The following is a 19,008-nucleotide window of genomic DNA, read 5'->3' on the forward strand; positions in this document are numbered from 1 at the left end:
GCATCACATAAGAATACAGGTAGGCATAATACTGTCAGAGGAATTCTAGAAATTCTGAGGGTATTTTTGGTTGTGAGCAAATAATTTACATAGTACTTATGTGCCAATACTATTCTTAGAGCCTTACATATATTAACTCAGAAATTCTTAAGTTTTTTGTTTGATGGACATCGCCTGTGCCTCTGGCTTGGCAATCTGATCAAGGCTGTGGACTCCTCAAAATAATGTTTTTAGATATATAAACTGCAATACACATGATGACAAAGGAAGCAAGTTTCAGTAAAACACAGTGACACACATGCTCTTTTCCTAATGCATTAAATAACAACATCTAGGGGAAAGGGAATAACTGCCGTGAATTCAAAGTGGTAACAAATAGAAACAATACTTTTTGCAGATACTCCAACAAAGGTAATGTGATACGAAGATATCTATGATTTCTACTGGTGACAAATCAGTTACTACAAATACTATTGTGAACTGTAGCCTGTTTCATAATTGAAGAAAATGCTAAATTCCAGTAAGAGATTAATAAAAATAATGATGCAACATCTTTCCCACCCAAGTTCCAAACCTTCTGATTTCTATCCATTGCCCTTAGGAATGAAGGGCCCCTGTCGTAACAACTTATTTAAGCCCATAATCCTCTGATGAGGTAGGTAGTATCATCCCTATCGTATGAATGAGGACTCTGAGGTACAGTGCAGTTACGTGCTGCGCTACTGTAAAAAAAAGTGAAGTAAACATGCGCGCATCCAGTCCCACCAGCGGCGGGACCTCACCTTGATGGGGGGCTTCCGAGTGATGTGGGAGACAAGGAAGTTCATGGCGATGTCCTCACAGTTGATGTATTCATCCACCATGTCCCGGATGGCCTGGGGCATCACATAAGAATACAGGTAGGCATAATACTGTCAGAGGAAGAAAAAGAACCACATGCTGTGTTAGAAGACACAGGTTGTTGGCTTTCAGCCAAAATATGCGTGGATGGAGGGGTTGTTTGGGTTGTTTGGGTGTGGCAGTAACTAGGAGGTATTCCTGGCACTCAGGGCTGGGCCCGGGGATTCGAAACATTCTATCGTGTGGATCTTCTGCAGTGAGGAATTATCCCATTCAAATTGCCATCATCACCCCCTTTAGTAACAATGTCATATCATCTTCTTGGTACCGCAGCAATTTTGAAATAAGTATAAAGATTTGTCAAACTAGGTCAGATGCTGGTTCAGTTGAACACTATTTTATCTCTAACAATGGCGGAAAAAAAAAAAAAAAAAGATAAGTGAGGGAAAAAAGCCTGGTTATTTTCTCAGATCTCAATAAATCACAGAACCACGAAACACACGATCCCTCGCTGCCTCCTGTACAGATTCTTGAGTCTGGTCACTACTCGCTATCGGCCCTGGCTACCCCCTGCTCCCAGCCACCTTCATCTCTTGTCTGGATTCTCCACATCAGCTCCTGAAGATTCTCCCTGCTGCCATATTCTTCCCTATGTGCTAGTCCCAGCACAGCAGGTGACTGTGTTAACACTCAAGCCAACTGAACATGTCACCCCTTCCCTCCAAAGCCTCCAACACTTCCCATCTCACTCAGAGTAAAAGGCAAAGTTCTCAGACTGTCCTACAAGGCCCACAGAGGGGCGTGCTGGAGCCACTCACACCTGCTCATGAATGCCGACCGCTACATTTTCAGAATGTTGTGAGCTTGTTGTTAAACATAGCCATTAAAGACGTAATTACATAAACTTCAAATTAAATAATTATATTAAAAATCCATGCAATAAATACCTTCAACTCATTACTTCCTAACTTTGTATTTTACTATTAACTTGAGGTTACCTATATCTACTGTTTATGTTGAAATTACTATATAATGGTGTACAACTGTGTATCTCTTCCCAAATCCATGTTCAGTGACTCATGTTGATAACTTCAAATCAGCCAAGGTAAGAATATTTATTCATACCACAGAAATCAGCAAATACTACAAGACAGGGCACATGTTAACTGCTATATGTCGCAATTTGCTGTAATGAACAAATGAACAGGTGAAGTGCCCAGCTAAACTGATTAACTGATTAACATATTTCATTACCTACAATACAATCTATTTAGTGAAATAATAAAATTTTTTTGTAACACAGAACAAATGTGCTCGTTTAAGACAAACTAACTTAAACAGCAAAGTACTTAAGAGTTGGTGAACTTAAAAAATGAATTGTACTTTTTTTTTCTTTTTTTAAACAAAAAAGTGATCCAGGCTGGGCATGGTGGCTCATGCCTGTAATCCCAACACTTTTTTTGGGAGGCCAAGGTGGGTGAAATGCTTGAGCCCAAGAGTTCAAGGCCAGCCTGGGCAACATAAGGAGAAGACCTCATAGCTACGAAAAATAAAAAAAATAGCCAGATGTAGTGGTATGTGCCTGTAATGCCTGCTACTCAGGAGGCTGAGGTGAGAAGATCGCTTGAGCCTGGGAGTTCTAGGCTGCACTGAGCCATGGTTGTGCCACTGCAATCCAGCCTGGGTGACAGAGTGAGATGCCGTCTCAAAAAAAAAAAAAAAAAAGTAAGAATAAATAAAATAAAAAATAATACATTTTTTTAAAAAGGTAATTCAAATTTATTGACCCTTTAAATGGCCAGTGACTGTCCTTAGTATGCTGATGAGAAGGTATTAACATAACTCATGTCTTGAAAGAAGAGACATTTTAGTAATAAGAACTGCCTTTTAATAATAATTTTTTTAAAAACTATGATGAAAGCATTATCAGAATAAATGTTCAGTTATTTCCATCAGCATGTGGTTCTGCTGTCAAAAATGATTTATGTTGGCCAGGTGTGGTGGCTCACGCCTATAATCCCAGCACTTTGGGAGGCTGAGGCTGGTGATCACTTGAGGTCAGGAGTTCGAGACCAGCCTGGCCAACAGGGTGAAACCCCATCTCTATTAAAAATACAAAAATTAGCCGGGCGTGGTGGCACATGCCTATAATCCCAGCTACTGGGGAGGCTGAGGCAGAAGAATTACTTGAACCCAGGAGGCAGAGGTTGCAGTGAGCCAAGATCACACTACTGCATTGCAGCCTGGGCAAAGAAGTGAGAAGACTCCACCTCAAAAAGAAAAGAAAAAAAGGAAAAAAAAAGTTTAATTTAGAAACAGACTTGACTTGCTGTAACACACAGTATCAAGATTTTCAAAAATAATAAAACATATTCAATCATACTGCTTTCACTAAAATTTAAGACTTTAGTGATCACATTATTTTAAAATTTTGTTTCACCTTTATTTCAACCTTTAAAAAATATCTATCACATGCATGGATCACTTGAGGTCAGGAATTCAAGACTAGCCTGACCAACACAGTGAAATCCCATCTCTACTAAATATATAAAAATTAGCGAGGTGTGGTGGCATGCTCCTGCAGTCCCAGCTACTCGGGAGGCTGAGGCAGGAGAATTGCTTGAACTGAGGAGGCAGAGATTGCAGGGAGCCGAGATCGTGCCACTGCACTCCAGCCTGGGCCACAGAGCACGACTCAGTCTCAAAAAAATAAAAACAGAAATGGGTGTAAGAAAAACGAGGAGCCACAGGCAGGTGAGCGCACGCAGACCCCATCATGGGCCCCAACTACAGGAGCAGCCGCCACGAAGCCCCAGCCAGGGCCTCATAGGACCTGATCTTCATTTGTATTGCAGCTCAGGTCTTTTATGAAATCTTCTGATTTTTAAAAGTTGTCAGTGTATAGGACAACACTAGAGGGCCCAAAAGTCTCTCTGGAAGCCAACTGAGGCTTGGGGGCTGCTAGTCTGTAATCTTCTTTATAGATTTTCACACAGAAAAAATACTAAATTTCATTAAGTAAATGATTTCTTGAAAGTAGAGGTACCTGACCGTTCGTGATTTTAAAGAACAATCTGAATCTGAGAAGGCAATTCAGAAGAAAAGTACATCCTCAAGGTATGAGTAGACACTGCTAAGATCAGTCAGTGGCTCCTTCTTAGCTGACCAGCTGCTAACACCCTGCTCTTCTCACCCTACTTGCAATTCCCCAAACAAAGCCCACCCAAGGAAAGGAAGTCCTGAGGAGAAGTGCAAGAATGGGATGAGTGTATCAACTTCACACATTAAGTTTTTAAAAGAACAGCTGAAAGTTTAATGACTGCTTAGGCTGGTTCAAAATGTCCCTATAGGTCAGGCACAGCGCCTCACATCTGTAATCCCAACACTTTGGGAGGCTAATGCGGGCAGATCGCTTGAGCCCAGGAGTTGGAGACCAGCCTGAGCAACATTGCAAAACCGCGTCTCTACAAAAAATACCAAAAAAAAAAAAAAAATTAGTCAGGTGTAGTGATGCATGCCTGTCGTCCCAGCTACCCAGGAGGCAGAAGCAGGAGGGTCACCTGGTCCCAAGAGTTTGAGGCTGCAGTGAGCTGAGATCCCACTATTACACTCCAGCCTGGGCGACAGTGAGACCCTGTCTTAAAAAACAAAAAAAAAGTCCCTATAAAAATGAATTGTATTGTTCTATTTGAGGTGACCGGCAAGATGCCGCCACCTGAGATGTGAGCTATGTAAGGGAGGAAAGACTTCAAGGAGCTGGGGAGAGACGGTGAGGGAAAAGTTTATCTGAAGTGTCTGAGGGGCAAACGGGAGATATGCTGAAAATAATTAAATACACAAACGCAAACCTCAGCAAGAAAGGCCAAGGCTGGAATACAGAAGAGGAAATCACCAGCCTGCAGATGCTAGGAAAAGCCTCGAAACCTTGAGTGTGTGAGAGAACGCCTAGGGAAAATAAGAAGAGCAACAGAGGCTAGACCCCGGGACGCTTCACCATCCATGCAGAGAAAGCGGTGGGAGGGTCTTCTGTGAGGACAGTGAAGGCGCCAGAACCGTGGAGGGCATGAATGCAGACAAAGAGAAGGAGGCAGGTGCCGCCATCTTTGGTGACTGTCAGGGCACGATGAAAAGGCTAGTTGATGGCAGGAAGACAGACGACAGGAGCTGCAAATGAGACTTTATGTGCCAGTTGGGAAGGAAGTGTCATCGGTAAGCAATGAAAACGTTCCCTACGCCTGCCCTGTGCCAAAGCACAGATGTGGGGAAATGAGTGCCTCAAAGTCCACAGGAAAAGGCTAAAGGGAGCACTGTCTTCAGAGAAGACTCGGGACAGAAGAGGTGCTCTGTGAGGTGGGCAGTGGGGGTAATGCCAGGGTAATTTAGAACAGGGACTCCTCAGGGCCCGGGAAGACCTCAGGAGGGAGGTAGAGAGCAGCACTCACGGACACAGAAGGCAAACCACATACAGCACTGTAAACTTTCTAGAAGCCACATCGTTAAAAAGTAAAAAGAGACAGTAAAATTCAATAATTTTATTTAACCCAGTAATCCAAACTAACTGCATTTCAAGATGCAATCAATATAAACAATTACTGAGCTATGTGACATCCTTAGTTACAAGTTTTCGCAGGCTGTTGTGCACTTTACACTTAACAGCACGTCTCCATTCTGACCAGTCATGTGCCAGGTGCTCTGTGGCCACACGTGGTCAGGGGCCACTTTACAGAATGGAAGAGGTAGAGAGGGAAGACAGGCCAAGAGCAAAAAAACAGAACACAGACCAGTAGAGGAGGAAAGACTGCAGGGTCCTAAGCTTCAGATATTCAGTGAAAATTAGATGATGAGACACAGTGAAAGAATAAGCACTAAAGTATCACAAAGAACTGGCAGAGCCACACAGAGGCTCATCGCGGGGCCTGGGACAGGCATGGTACATCTAAGTCAGAAAAGTGCCCAGGTCACCTTCTGATAGCCGGGCCACATCTGGGGTGGTAGTGTTGAAACCAGAAGTATTTGAGGTGTCTTTTAGCCCAGAGCCCTCAGTTTTACAAAGGGAGAGCCAGTGCCCAGAAAGATAAAGTGGTTTCCAAATGGCCTATGTGCAACTGTACAGGCAGCCCTCTAATCTTGACTTTTTATCCCAGAGTTGCTCTAAGCATCTTGATCATTGTCTCTAAAAATTGAAACAACTGACTTCTAGCACAGAAGAAACATGTAAGAAGCATTAGGAGAGCTAAGCTGAGGGCAGCATTCCACTATCACACAAAGGCCAAACTCTCACCAAGTCAATGCCATTATTACCAGCTTTTTCCTACCTTGTGAAAGAAGGCAGCACCTGTCAGCACCATGGACAGCTCACACGAGTAGTTGGAGTTGTAGAGCCAGGACTGATGGGGGATGTCCCATGCGTGGTAACGGCCAGGGAAGCCCACGATGCGGTCCCGAGCTTCTCTCCACACCCTTGAAAAACACAAGTGCATACACAGACCTGAGTACAAAGCTTTAGGGTCATCAAAAGCGTTCACAGTTATTGCCTCTACCTTACAAGCTCTGGCCCTTAGGCTTTTACTTCTCTTATCCTTTCAAAATAAAACAAAATCAACAACAAGCCAAACAGGATAAAAGCAAATAAGGTACCATATTCAGCTTCCTTAATAAGCACCTGCACATTGTTCCTCTAGCAGTCAGTATCCTCCAGCCCTTCCAGAAAGAATAAGTCATAACTTGGGAAAGGGGTCTCCAGCATGGGGTATATACAATAATCTACTAAGGAGGTCTCCAGAATGGGGTATGTACAATAATCTACTAAGAAGCAGGAAGATGATATCAATTTCAATTCTCTTTTTAGCTTATTTAATTTCTAAGAAAGGGCCGGGCAGGGTGGCTCATGCCTGTAACCTCAGCACTTGGGAGGCCAACACAGGAGGACCGCTTGAAGCATGGAGTTGGAGACCTGCCTGGGCAACATAGCAAGATCCTGTCTCTATAAAAAAAAATTGTTTCTAATTAGCTGGGCATGGTGGAGTACAACTGTACTACCAGCTACTTGGGAGGCTGAGGTGGAAGGACTGCCTGAGCCCAAGAGTTCAAGGCTGCAGTGAGCTGTGATTGCACCACTGCACTCGGCCTGAGCAACAGAGCAAGACCTGGCTCTAAAAATGAATGAACCAACATTTTCTAAGAAAGGCTTTGTTTTTAATGAGCACGACATATTAGTTCAGTAGGACGTGTATGTAATTTACATATACTGCACACTTTTCTTTTATGAAGAAGAAACATAATAAAAAGGTTTGGAGACCACTGGTTTAACCACAGAAGACTACTGAACTGCACCACTCCTAATTCCAAATTTGAGCAGGGCTGAGGGAGAAACGTGTATCGTGAGAAGTGGTCTACAGAACCATACAACTGAAAGGTTTCATTAAATGGCAGAAATAAATGGAGAATTCAATATGTTTCAGTAGAAACTTTTATATCATCTCCAAATTTATAGGCAAAGTAGAACAAATAAAATTGGTCCCCAGTGTCACAGGATACATTGGAGAACTGAAAGCGTTTTAAGCTCCACAGAACCCAACAGGCCTGCAGAAGGGCTGCCAGAGATTTAAACTGCCTGCAAACTCCCTCATCACTTACATGGAACTTCAGTTCCTAAGACACATATTTTATTTCAAAAGAGCTTCTCTCCTAATAAGTCTGGAAGACTCTAATCTAATCCAAAAGATGAGAAATCACAATTTCTATCACAATGTAATAGCCTTCTAGGCGGGTTTTTTAAGACAACTGATTTTTTTTTAATTGTGGCAAAATGAACATAAAATGTACCATCTTAATCATTTTTAAATATATGGTTCAGTGGCGTTACAGACATTCACAGTGTTGTGCAACCATGCCTGCCATCCATCTCCAGAACTCTTTCATCTGCCCAAACGGAAACTCTGTCCCCATTAAACAGTCATCCCCACTCCCACCTTCCCGCAGCCTCTATTCTGCTCTCGGTCTCTATGAATGACTACCTAGGGACCTCACATAATGGAACCACAGTATTTAGCCCTCTGTGTTGTTTGCACTTCTGTTACAAATAATGCTGCTCTAGCCATTCGTGTATTCCTTTCTGTATGGACACATGCTCTCAAGTCTCTTGGTATACCTTTTCTATCTGTCCCTTACGATTGATTCTATCTCTTTCTTGGCTACATAAGTTGAAGTGAGTCAAGATCTATCTTTGCCAGAGGAAAGAATTCTTAGACTTACCCTTTCCTTTCAACTTAGGTCTGTTTCATTCCCATTAAGGTGAAATAAGCAAATTGGGGAGATTAATAAGAGAAAGGCTTTAGATCAAAGGATGCCCAAACACATAAGAAAAGGGTCAGGGTGGGAAAAGGTTAGGATGTACAGACAGCAATAATTCACCAGCTCCATTACCAGAGGCTAAATCTCAAACGTGAATGACGGTTAAGAGACACATTAAAAGGCTTCCCATTACTCTCTCACCACCTGCAAATCTGCTGGAAAATAGCATGGGCAAGGTCAGAAATCCCTAAATCAGGGGCTTGGAAGCTATGTTAATGCCAGCTATGTTAATAAGCTTCAAACTCCTTAAAGCTGGGCTCCTTATCAAAATCATTCTTGGATCTAAGGGTTGGCAGTTCTCCTGTTAACACCCCACGACTATGCTCACCACACCAGCCCTTCAGCATGCTCCAAACCACATCACGCTGCAGCAGAAACACATTCCCTGCCGCCCACCCCCTACCACTACCACCTGCAGCAGCAAAGATCACGCCTGGAGCTACTGCATGGCTTTTTTCCTTTCATAAAAACAAATGGAGAGAGTCAGCTATTTGTTATCGTGTAAAAAAAAATACACCTCGGCTTACAAGGATTTTTTTAAATCACAGCTATCAATAGATTTGCCTCAATAGTACACTAGGCAAGAGGTCAAAGGAAATGTGAGAGGCTGGGTGGAGGAGAATAAGAACAGATGTTCTAATTTTTCAGAAATGTGTCAAATCATTCTTTACAGATGGATTTAAGACAGATGAGCAATAAAGCCACTGCTCTTTTCATCTGAGCATCTGCTCTTACAAGCCTAAGCCAAAGGCAGCCCCATTGCCAGGTAGGTCAGGTTAGGCCTTCGGTGAACAGAATGGAAGCACAGAGAAAGAACTCTCTATTCTGGATCCACACTTAATTTGAACAAGACCTCCAAAGAAATCTACTCCAGTGGCTTTTTTTTTTTTTTTTTTTTTTTTTTTTAGCTCTGTTGCCCAGGCTAGAAGTGGCGTGATCTTGGCTCACTGCAACCTCCGCTCCCAGGTTCAAGTAATTCCCCTGTCTCAGCCTCCTGAGAAGCTGGGATTACAGGCACGCGCCAACACGCCCTGCTAATTTTTATATTTTTAGTAAAGACAGGGTTTCGCCATGTTGGCCAGGCTGGTCTCGAACTCCTGACCTCAGGTGATCCACCCACCTTGGTCTCCCAAAGTGCTGGGATTACTGGCGTGAGCCACTATACCTGGCCTCCAGTGGTTTTCAAATGATGTGGGGAAGAACTAATTTTTCCCCAAAATTATTATAGATTAATACTTTGGTAAAATACAACAAAAATGAACTGCCTGGTTTCTAAATATGACACCCAAAGCACAAGCAACCAAAGAAAACAGATCCACTGAATTTCAAAACATGAACTCTGTGCTTCAAATAATACCATCAGGTAAGTAAGAAAATAACCCATGGAATGGGAGAAAATATGTGCAACTCTGATCTCTGATAAGGGACTTGCATCTAGAATATATAAAGAACTCTTATAACATGATAATAAAAAGACAATCCTGGCCTGGTGCGGTGGCTCATGCCTGTAATCCCAGCACTTTGGGAGGCTGAGGCAGGTGGATCACCTGAGGTCAGGAGTTCGAGACCAGCCTGGTCAACACGGTGAAACCCCGTCTCTACTAAAAATACAAAAATTAGCTGGGCATGGTGGCGGGCGCCTGTAGTCCCAGCCACTTGGAAGGCTGAGGCAGGAGAATGGCATGAACCCGGGAGGCGGAGCTTGCAGTGAGCCAAGATCACACCACTGCACTCCAGCCTGGGTGACAGAGCGAGACTCTGTCTCAAAAAAAAAAAAGGACAATCCAAACAAAAATGGGCAAAGAATGTGAAAAGCCATTTCTCCAAAGAAGGTATACAAAGGCTAACTAACTGATCAATAAGCACATGAAAAGATGTTCAACATCGAGAGAAATGCAAATCACAACTGTATGTCTGGGTACTGTGGCTCATGCCTGTAATCCCAGCACTTGGGAGGCCTGCTGGAGGCCAGGAGTTTCAGACCAATTTGAATAACAAAGTGAGACCCCATCTCTACCAAAAAAAAAAAATGTAAAGATTAGCCAGGTGTGGTGATGTGAGCCTGTAGTCCCAGCTACTCAGGAGGATCACTTGAGCCCAGGAGTTCAAGGTTACCACGTGCTAAGATTGCACCACTGTACTCCAGCCTCAGTAACAGTGTGAGACCCCCATCTCAAAAAAAAAAAAAAAAAAATACACACACACACACACACACGAGTTGTCACTTTACAATGACTAGGACGGCTATAAATTTTGAAAATAGAAAATAACAAGCGTTGACGAGGATGTGGAGAAACTAGAAGCTTCATACACTGCTGGTGAGAATGCAGTATGGGGCTGCCACCCAGAAAAACAATCTGACAGGCTCAAAATGTTAAAGCAGCTATCCACATTACTCTTAGGTATACACTCAAGAGGAATGACATGTTCATACAAAAACTTGCACATGAAGGTTCACAGCATTATTCACAATAGCCAAGAAATAGAAATGACCCAAACAGCCATCAACAGAAAATGAATGACTAACTGGTACCTGGGCTGGGCACCATGGCTCAAGCCTGTAATCCCAGCACTTTGGGAGGCCGAGGCGGGCAGGTCGCCTGAGCTCAGGAGTCCAAGACCAGCCTGGGCAACATGGTGAAATCCCATCTCTACTAAAATACAAAAAATAAAATTAGCTGGGTGTGGTGGTCCATACCTGTAATCCCAGCTACTCAGGAGGCTGACATGAGAGAATCACTTGAACCTAGGAGGCAGAGGCTGCAATGAGCTGCGATCAAGCCACTACACTCCAGCTTGGGCAACAGAGTGAGACTCCATCTCAAAAAAAAAAAAAAAAAAAAAAAGAACTGATACCTGCTACAAGATGGATGAACCCTGAAAACATCATGTTCAGTGAAAGAAGAAAGTCATAAAAGGCCATGCGTGGTTGTACGGTTCTATTTATAGAAAATGTCCAGAATAGGCAAATATATAGAGACACAAAGATTGAGTGGCTACCTAGGACTGAGAGGGGTTGGAGAAAAATTGGGAATGGCTGTTAATAGGTACTAGGTACAGGGTTTCCTTCAGTGGTGATGAAGATTTCTAAAATTAACCATGGTGATGTTTGTGCAACTCTGAATATACTAAAACCACTGAATCATACACTAATATGAGGAAATTTTACGGTGTCTGAATTATATTGAAGAAATGTTGCAAAAAAAAAAAGAACTACAAGAAAAATAATCATATACTTGGATTTCATAGTAAATGTCAAATTGCTTTAAAAGTTTCTGAATGCTTGCCCTCAATTTTTGTACTTACCTCACCATAAACAGGTAACCAACTGTCCCCAAGCCAACATCCCAGTCCCTGACACACTTGGAGTAGCCTTCATCTACTCCATCCTCTTCCCCACAGTGACCCTCAAGTGGGATCCTTCAGCAATTCCTAAGACTCAAGAAGGCACGAGAGCTGAAGGCTGGGTGAACGTCGGGAGTGTGACAAACCTGCATTTGAACCCAGAGCTCTGCTGCCACTTCCTAGCTTCTACATGGTTTTGTTCTCTTGTATCTCAATTTACTCCTATATAAAATGTAGACAGCTACAATTTATGTCATCAAATTTTAGAAGGATTAATGAGATAAGACAGAAAAAGTCCTAGGCTAGTCCCTGGCACACAGTACGGGTTCAACATATGTTTAGCATCATCATCGCTGCCATCATTACCACCACCTCCTTTTCCTCCTTCCCTTCTTTTCCCTTTCAAATCATTGCTTCTGACACCCTCTTTCCCCCAAATCTTTTTGGGTCCAGGATCCTGGCACTGTTCCATTGCTCCAACACACAGCAACATGTCACTTCTGCCTGCCTGGAAGTTACTTCCCATTCCTGTAAAAACGAAACCCTCCTATTTCCTTTAGAGAACTACCCTACCCGTTGCCTCTACTCTCTGCCCATGTAGTTTGGATTTAAGGATGATACACCTGCAGCACCAGGAGCAGGCAGATAACCACGGTCTAGCCAATCAAAGAATTCCACCTCCCCGGCCACAGAGGGAAGGCCTGTAGGAACGCAGAGCACAGCCTAGAGGTAAAGAGAGACAGACTCCTCCAACGCCATCTACAAGCCTGCATCCAGCCACGTCCCACATCAGCCCTGACTACCTGTAAGGGTTTCTCAGTTACCATCAGCCAATTACCATCAGAAATTCATTTTGCTGCCTAATCCAGGTTTTCTGTCACTTGCAACCTAAAGTGTTTGACTGGAAATTAGTCTCTCACCGGAACCCAAACATGATTTCGTCATGGCGGAGGTGAGCGTCGTCATCGATGGACAGGATGGCCTCTGTCTCAATTTCATTCCAGGGTAAGAATCGGTTGTTCAAACTGTTCTTCTCAGTACGGACCACCTGTGATGAGGAAGGAAAAACATTAAAAATCAAGGCTGTGTTATGGAAGGTCAAACAAAATGTGTATTTAGGTCTAAGGAGATCATGGCTGGATTTACTGAATAATTTTGACTGATCTCCGCACTTGTAAAATCTAGCATGTGCCTTTCAGGAATAAAAGCTGCCTTACACTTCAATAAATGTATATGGATTTACCTTTTCAGCTTCACTCGTTAGCTAATTTTCTTGTGAATCAAGCAAAAGCTGAGGATTATTTTACACATGCAATAAACACGATGTAGGGAAATTAAAAACGACTCTCCCCAGAGAACACAAGGTGGCAGAGTGGATCTGAGATTCCAATGGCTATGGAGTTCCCAGCCTGGTCAGTAATTTTAAAACCTAACTCAGAAACCTCGTGAGTCTGTCACTTCTGACTCCCAATTCTAATGCCTTTTTGGGATATAAACCCAAAAAAAGAGCACAGCCCATCTGGTCGAGATTAATTACTTCACCTTTGCAATTCCTACCTACAGTGCTGACTACTCGTACACAAACTTTTTCTTTCTTTTCAAGGTGTCATGTACTCAGTACAACAGCTTCTGCATCTTCAGCAAATCCCAATTCAAAAAACATCTAAGTGATTCTACATATATGCAAAGCAGTATTTTCTTCATAAAAAAAAAATTGGTGCTTCAAACAGTACAACTATATAACAAAACAATTTTTATTTTACCATATCTCAGTTTAGTTTACCTACAATGTGGGTGAGTAGCTGTGTTATTCACCTTGCCACCTAATACTCATATAAATCATGACCACAGTCAGTACCTGGATGGCTCATTTTATTCTTAGAGTATCTTTGTCTAATTAGTCCAACCAAAGGGGAACCATTATTTTGCTCTCAAACCCCAAAAACAAAGAGCATCTCGTGAAGAATGATCTTTTCAGAATGCCACGAAAAATCACCTTACTTCCAACAAACTGTTTTACTTGTACTGAGGACAACCTCTACCTGGCATGATGAATTAATTGCATCTGAGGACTTAATTTTATGAATGGTTTCCAAGGAGCTCTGTGACCTACTAGCATGTCTCTTCAGCTTCAAATAATACCTTCCCTCCCGCTGGAGGTCCAGCTAAGACGCCTCTTGCCACACCCTCCTTACCAGGAGAATCCTTTATTCCGTGTTCTTAACGCAGAGCCCTCATACTTCAATTCATTCATTCTAGCACACTTAAAATCCAATTAATTCAGAGCTAGAAGGGCTTTGGAGACTATAGTGTCTCTCACTTTATACATGCAGAAACTGAGGCCCAGAGTGATGTCATACAACTGGCAAGTTGCAAGAGCCAAAACTCTAATTCATACCTTTAAAAAAAAAAAGTTCTCAAAGTCTCATCACTATGTTGCCCAGGCTGGTCTAGAACACTCCTGAGCTCAAGTGATCCTCCCATCTCGGCCTCCCACAGTGCAAGGATTACAGGCATGAGCCACCACGCCCAGTTTTTTTTTTTTTTTTTTTTTTTTTTGAGATAGAGTCTCACTGTGGCCCAGGCTGGAGTGCCATGGTACAATCTCAGTTCACTACAACTTCCATCTGCCAGGCTCAAGTGATCCTCCTGCCTCAGCTTCCCAAGTAGCTGGAACTACAAGCAGATACCACCATGCCCGGATAATTTTTGTATTTTTGTAGAGACAGGGTTTCACCATATTGCCCAGGCTGGTCTTGAACTCCTGACCTTATGGCATCTGCCTGCCTCAGCCTCTCAAAGTGCTGGGATTACAGGCATGAGTCACCACACCTGGCCTGAAAATGCATTATTAATCTGTGCACTGTCAAGGAAAAACAATGTTGCTAATTAAGAAGGCATGTGAAATTGATGATCCCATGTTTACTTTATTACAGAACTTTAAAAAAAATTTTTTTAAGAGATGGAGTCTTGAGTTGTCACCTAGGCTGGAGTGCAATGGTGCTGTCATAGCTCACTGCAGCCTAGAGCTCCTTAGCTCAAGTGATTGATCCTCTTGCCTCAGCCCCCCAAGTAGCTGGACCTACAGGCATGCACCACCATACTTGGGTAATTTCAAAAAAAAAAAAAACTTGTAAAGACACGGTCTCGCTAGGTAGCCTAGACTGGCCTCAAACTCCTGGTCTCAAGCATTCCCCCTCCCTCAGCCTTCCAAAAAAAGTGACAGGATTACAGGTGACAGCCAACACTCTCAGCCAGAGCTTTCTTTAAGACTCCACTTCAGCCCCAGAGGAGTTCCTGCCCAACTCAAGACAAAGAAGGATCTGCAAGATTCGCCACCACAGTTAACAGATGTCCAAGCCAAGCAACAGATTGAGAGATCTACTTTGCCCTGCAGCATGTCTGACCAGCATAAAAATCCCCAAGTGTACAGCCCAGGGTGTCTTAAGCTCAGACTCCGCAATGACAAAACGAAGGACGGAGTGAGGCCTAGGTCAGACAAGAGAGAGCGGCAAGGAGAGGAGATGCCAAGTGCTCACCTTAGCAGCTGTCAGCTCCGCTTGCCACAGGGCGGGAGGGTGGCAAGAAGGGGCTGGACTTGAATGGCAAGCTCGGCGATGGTGAGAGGCCATCCATTGTAAGACGCATCCTCAATTTCAGAGATGACAAAATGTAAAATAAGGTCTGCCTTGGAAATGATGGCACATAGCAGCTGTTCACAAACTCCCTCAACAAACTCCCCCCAATCATTCACTTTACCTTCCTAACACACCTAGCATTCACTCAGTATAGAACTAATTCTGCCAATTCAGCCAAACAAAGCTCGCCGTCACCTGCAGCAGTGAATACACACAGCTTAAAATGAAGAAAAACCACTTGAAAATGTCAGTTCTTGAATATTGGCTTGAAGATTATCAGTTTTGTGGGTTAACCTTCAGACAGATTATCTACGGCACAATTAGTAAACCAGGAATATAGCAAGGAGCTTCAGTGTTCAAAGTGTGAAGTGAAGACCAGCAGCACACACCACTGGGGCCTGCAGGGGTGCTGGCACCACCCCAAGCCCAGAGTCAGAATCTGCATTTTAACATGCCCCTGGGGGATTCCTGTGCACATTAAATGGGGAGAAGCACTGGTACAGAGGGAGAAAGCATGGCTTTGGAGCTATTCAGAAAAGCCTGGGTTCAAATTCCAACTCCTCCACTTACTAGACGTGTGAATGTAAGTACCCTCTCTGCTAACTCAACATAGCACCATGCTGTTTGCAAAATCTGAAGTTACTTATCAGCCAAAGTTGACAATCCTATTAACAACCTAACTCTGCACCTGCAAATGAAAAACAAGAAAAACTAAAATGATGTGATATCTAGGTCATACCCAAAATTATTAAACAACCAAATCAAGAGAACCTACTTGTGCTCTAGAAGACTTCGGTGGGGTCATGGAGCTGGAGGTCAAATATCAAAGTGTTTTGGCCTAGATTTCACACCAGTTTTTTTAGTAAGTTTATTAAAGTCCATTACTTAGGTATCAAAGAAGCAACAAGAGAACAACTACTAAGGACTCCAGGAACACAGGGCGCCTGCCACCACTGCTCACCCTCTGAGCACAACTGCTCTGGGCTAGAATGACAACAGCTGTTCAGGTAGAGCGAACTGCATTTTAATAATCAGAACAGCAATCAGAATAAAAGGGCCAGGCATGGTGGCTCACGCCTGTAATCCCAGCACTTTGGGAAGCCAAGGCGGGCGGATCACCTGAGGTCAGGAGTTCAAGACCAGCCTGGCCAATATGGCGAAACCCTATCTCTACTAAAAATAATTTTTTAAAAATCTAGCCAGGCACGGTGGAGGGCAACTGTAATTCCAGTTACTCAGGAGGCTGAGGCAGGAGAATCCCTTGAATCCAGGAGGTAGAGGTTACAGTGAGCCAAGATCGCACCACTGCACTCCACCCTGGGCCACAGAGTGAGACTCTGTCTCAAAAGGAAAAAAAAAAGAACAGAAAAGCTGTTAAAGATTCACAGAAACACACCACCAAGCACTACAGTTTATTTGTGGTTAGCTGACAAGTAACTGCAGTAAGTCAGCTTTAAAAATTCGGAGCAGTGGTTCTCAACCAGGAATGATTTTGCCCCAGGCTACAGTGGCAATGTCTGAAAGGATTTTTGGTTGTCACAACTGGAGAAAAGGGTGCACTACTTGCATCTAGTATCTAATGGGCAGAAGACAGGGATGCTACCAGATCCTACAGTGCACAAGACAGCCCCCCACAACAAAGAATTATCTGACCCAAAATGTCACTGTGCCATTGCTCAACACCCTGATTTAGAGTCAACCTGCAGGAGACAGTAAACCAAACAGCGCTTGGAAGAGTAACTATAGTTCATTACCTAAGACATTCCCCTTTTCCCCATAACCACAAAAAGATTTCTGCCCTCACAACCTTTGCAAACACCAACTAAAACTAAATGGGTGGAAGAGTAAAAGTTTTCTTCTAACAGTTTTGCTTCAAAGCTGCAGTGTTTAATGGCTAAACAAAAGCTCAGCAAACCAACTATTATCCATTCTGGCACCAAAATCAGAAGAACAAAGAGGCTCAAACATTTCTAAATGCAGGCTGGGCGCAGTGGCTCACGCCTGTAATCCCAGCACTTTGGGAGGCCCAGGCGGGCAGAACACAATGTCAAGAGATCGAGACCATCCTGGCCAACATGGTGAAACCCCTTCTCTAATAAAAATACAAAAACTAGCCAGGTGTGGTGGTGTGCGCCTGTAATCCCAGCTACTCAGGAGGCTGAGGCCGGAGAATTGCTTGAACCCAGGAGGCAGAGGTTGCACTGAGCCAAGACTGTGCCACTGCACTCCAGCCTGGGCGAGAGCGCAAGACTCCGTCTCAAAAAAAAAAAAAAAAAAAAAAAATTTCTAAACGCAGACTCACAGATTAACATGGCCTCTAAGAATCTGAGAAAAGACAGGTTGAACATAACAGAAACCAGTCAACCAGAGGGACTGTGTCATGTTTAGGAAAGGTTCTCATTTTTGTTGAAGTCGTTTTGTTTCAAATTAAAACAACACTCTTCCCCCGACCCCACAATACTGGCTATTTCTTCATGTTACTCTAGCACATTGCTATTAGATGCCTTATGATTACACCTTAGTAACTTGTGAACAGGAAAACTCACTTTCAAGTTATTGCTTTAATTACTGGTATGACATTAACCAAAATGGATAGACCATAGTGCCTGGCAATATAGCAGATGTTCAGCAAATGTTTTATAAATGAATGAATGAGCAGAAAATAGAACATAATTTAGCCCTGCCATTCTATTTACAGAATATGAAATAAAGACTTGAGAAGTTTCTAGATCAAAATTATAAGTAAACATTCAATATCTGTAATAATCTTAAAGAATGATAACTAGAGAGGAATAGGAAACCTCTTAGTATTTAGTGTAGTTTTCTATAGCAAAAAACCCATCCACCTACATCAAGCCAGGAGCACTCTTTGCTTGGCTTGTCTCACACACAGGGCTCCCTGACAGTGCCTCGCTTGCTCTTCTGCACAATATCATTCACGGGACCCTTGACCTCCCATCACAAAGGAAAAGGGACAGCAATCGTGGCCTAGAACGCTGCCACCTCTGAAATTTGGCCATTTAAATACACTTGAAATGCCCTTTTTCTCTTTAAGATTATATCCAGCCCAGCCATGCCCAATAATCTCCATCCTCCAACAATACACATACATGCATAATACATCCCTATAGCAAATCCGTATCTGAGAATGAAAGTTAACATCATGCCATCACACAGGCAAGAAAGGAAACGGCAACTGATCTTAGTTCTCCATCATCCCCTTCCTCCAACTTAAAAGAGGAACCCATCAGAGAACTCAGGACAGGAAAATCAGATCCAGGAAGAGGCACACAGTCATGCCCACCTAACTCAGGAGGACCTAGGTAACACAGCTTGAAGTGAGTGGGGAGGGAGGTGAGTGACAGAAAGAAGATGACAGAAAGAGGACTACTACTACATCATCATCATCCTCATCATCATCATCATCATCGAGACGGAGCCTTACCCTGTCACCCAGGCTGGAGTGCAGTAGGATGATCTCGGCTCACTGCAACCTCTGCCTCCCGGATTCAAACTATTCTCCTGTCTCAGCCTCCTGAGTAGCTGGGATTACAGGCGTCCGCTACCGTGCCTGGCTAATTTTTGTTTTTTGTTTGTTTTTTAGCAGAGACGGGGTTTTCACCATCTTGGCCAGGCTAGTCTCAAACCCCTGACCTCGTGATCCACCCATCCAGGCCTCCCAAAGTGCTGGGATTACAGGTGTGAGCCACCACACCCGGCCGAGGACTACATTATTTAGGGATTCATTCAATAAACGTCAAGTGATGGGGCAGAAAGCAAGAAAATGCAAAGGAAGGAAAGAGAATAAGAAGGTAACAGTGCATTGGTTTTC

At 43.3% G+C, this 19,008-nt stretch overlaps 1 protein-coding gene across 4 annotated transcripts in view; it reads right to left on the bottom strand.

Annotated features, from left to right (window-relative positions):
* The window catches only part of LOC105481991 (exostosin like glycosyltransferase 3), a 131,210-nt gene that overhangs the window by 9,802 nt on the left and 102,400 nt on the right, over positions 1-19,008 (bottom strand). For all 4 annotated transcript variants that reach the window (XM_011741801.2, XM_011741800.3, XM_011741807.3 and 1 more), the window contains exons 4-6: positions 12,459-12,586; positions 6,156-6,300; positions 783-911 (exon numbers count right to left, since the gene is read on the bottom strand). In XM_011741801.2, the coding sequence (XP_011740103.1) occupies positions 783-911; positions 6,156-6,300; positions 12,459-12,586 (402 nt within the window). The remainder of the gene's footprint in view (positions 1-782; positions 912-6,155; positions 6,301-12,458; positions 12,587-19,008) is intronic.

The sequence above is a fragment of the Macaca nemestrina genome, chromosome 8 (genome assembly GCF_043159975.1).
Source record: "Macaca nemestrina isolate mMacNem1 chromosome 8, mMacNem.hap1, whole genome shotgun sequence".
Lineage (NCBI taxonomy): Eukaryota > Metazoa > Chordata > Mammalia > Primates > Cercopithecidae > Macaca > Macaca nemestrina.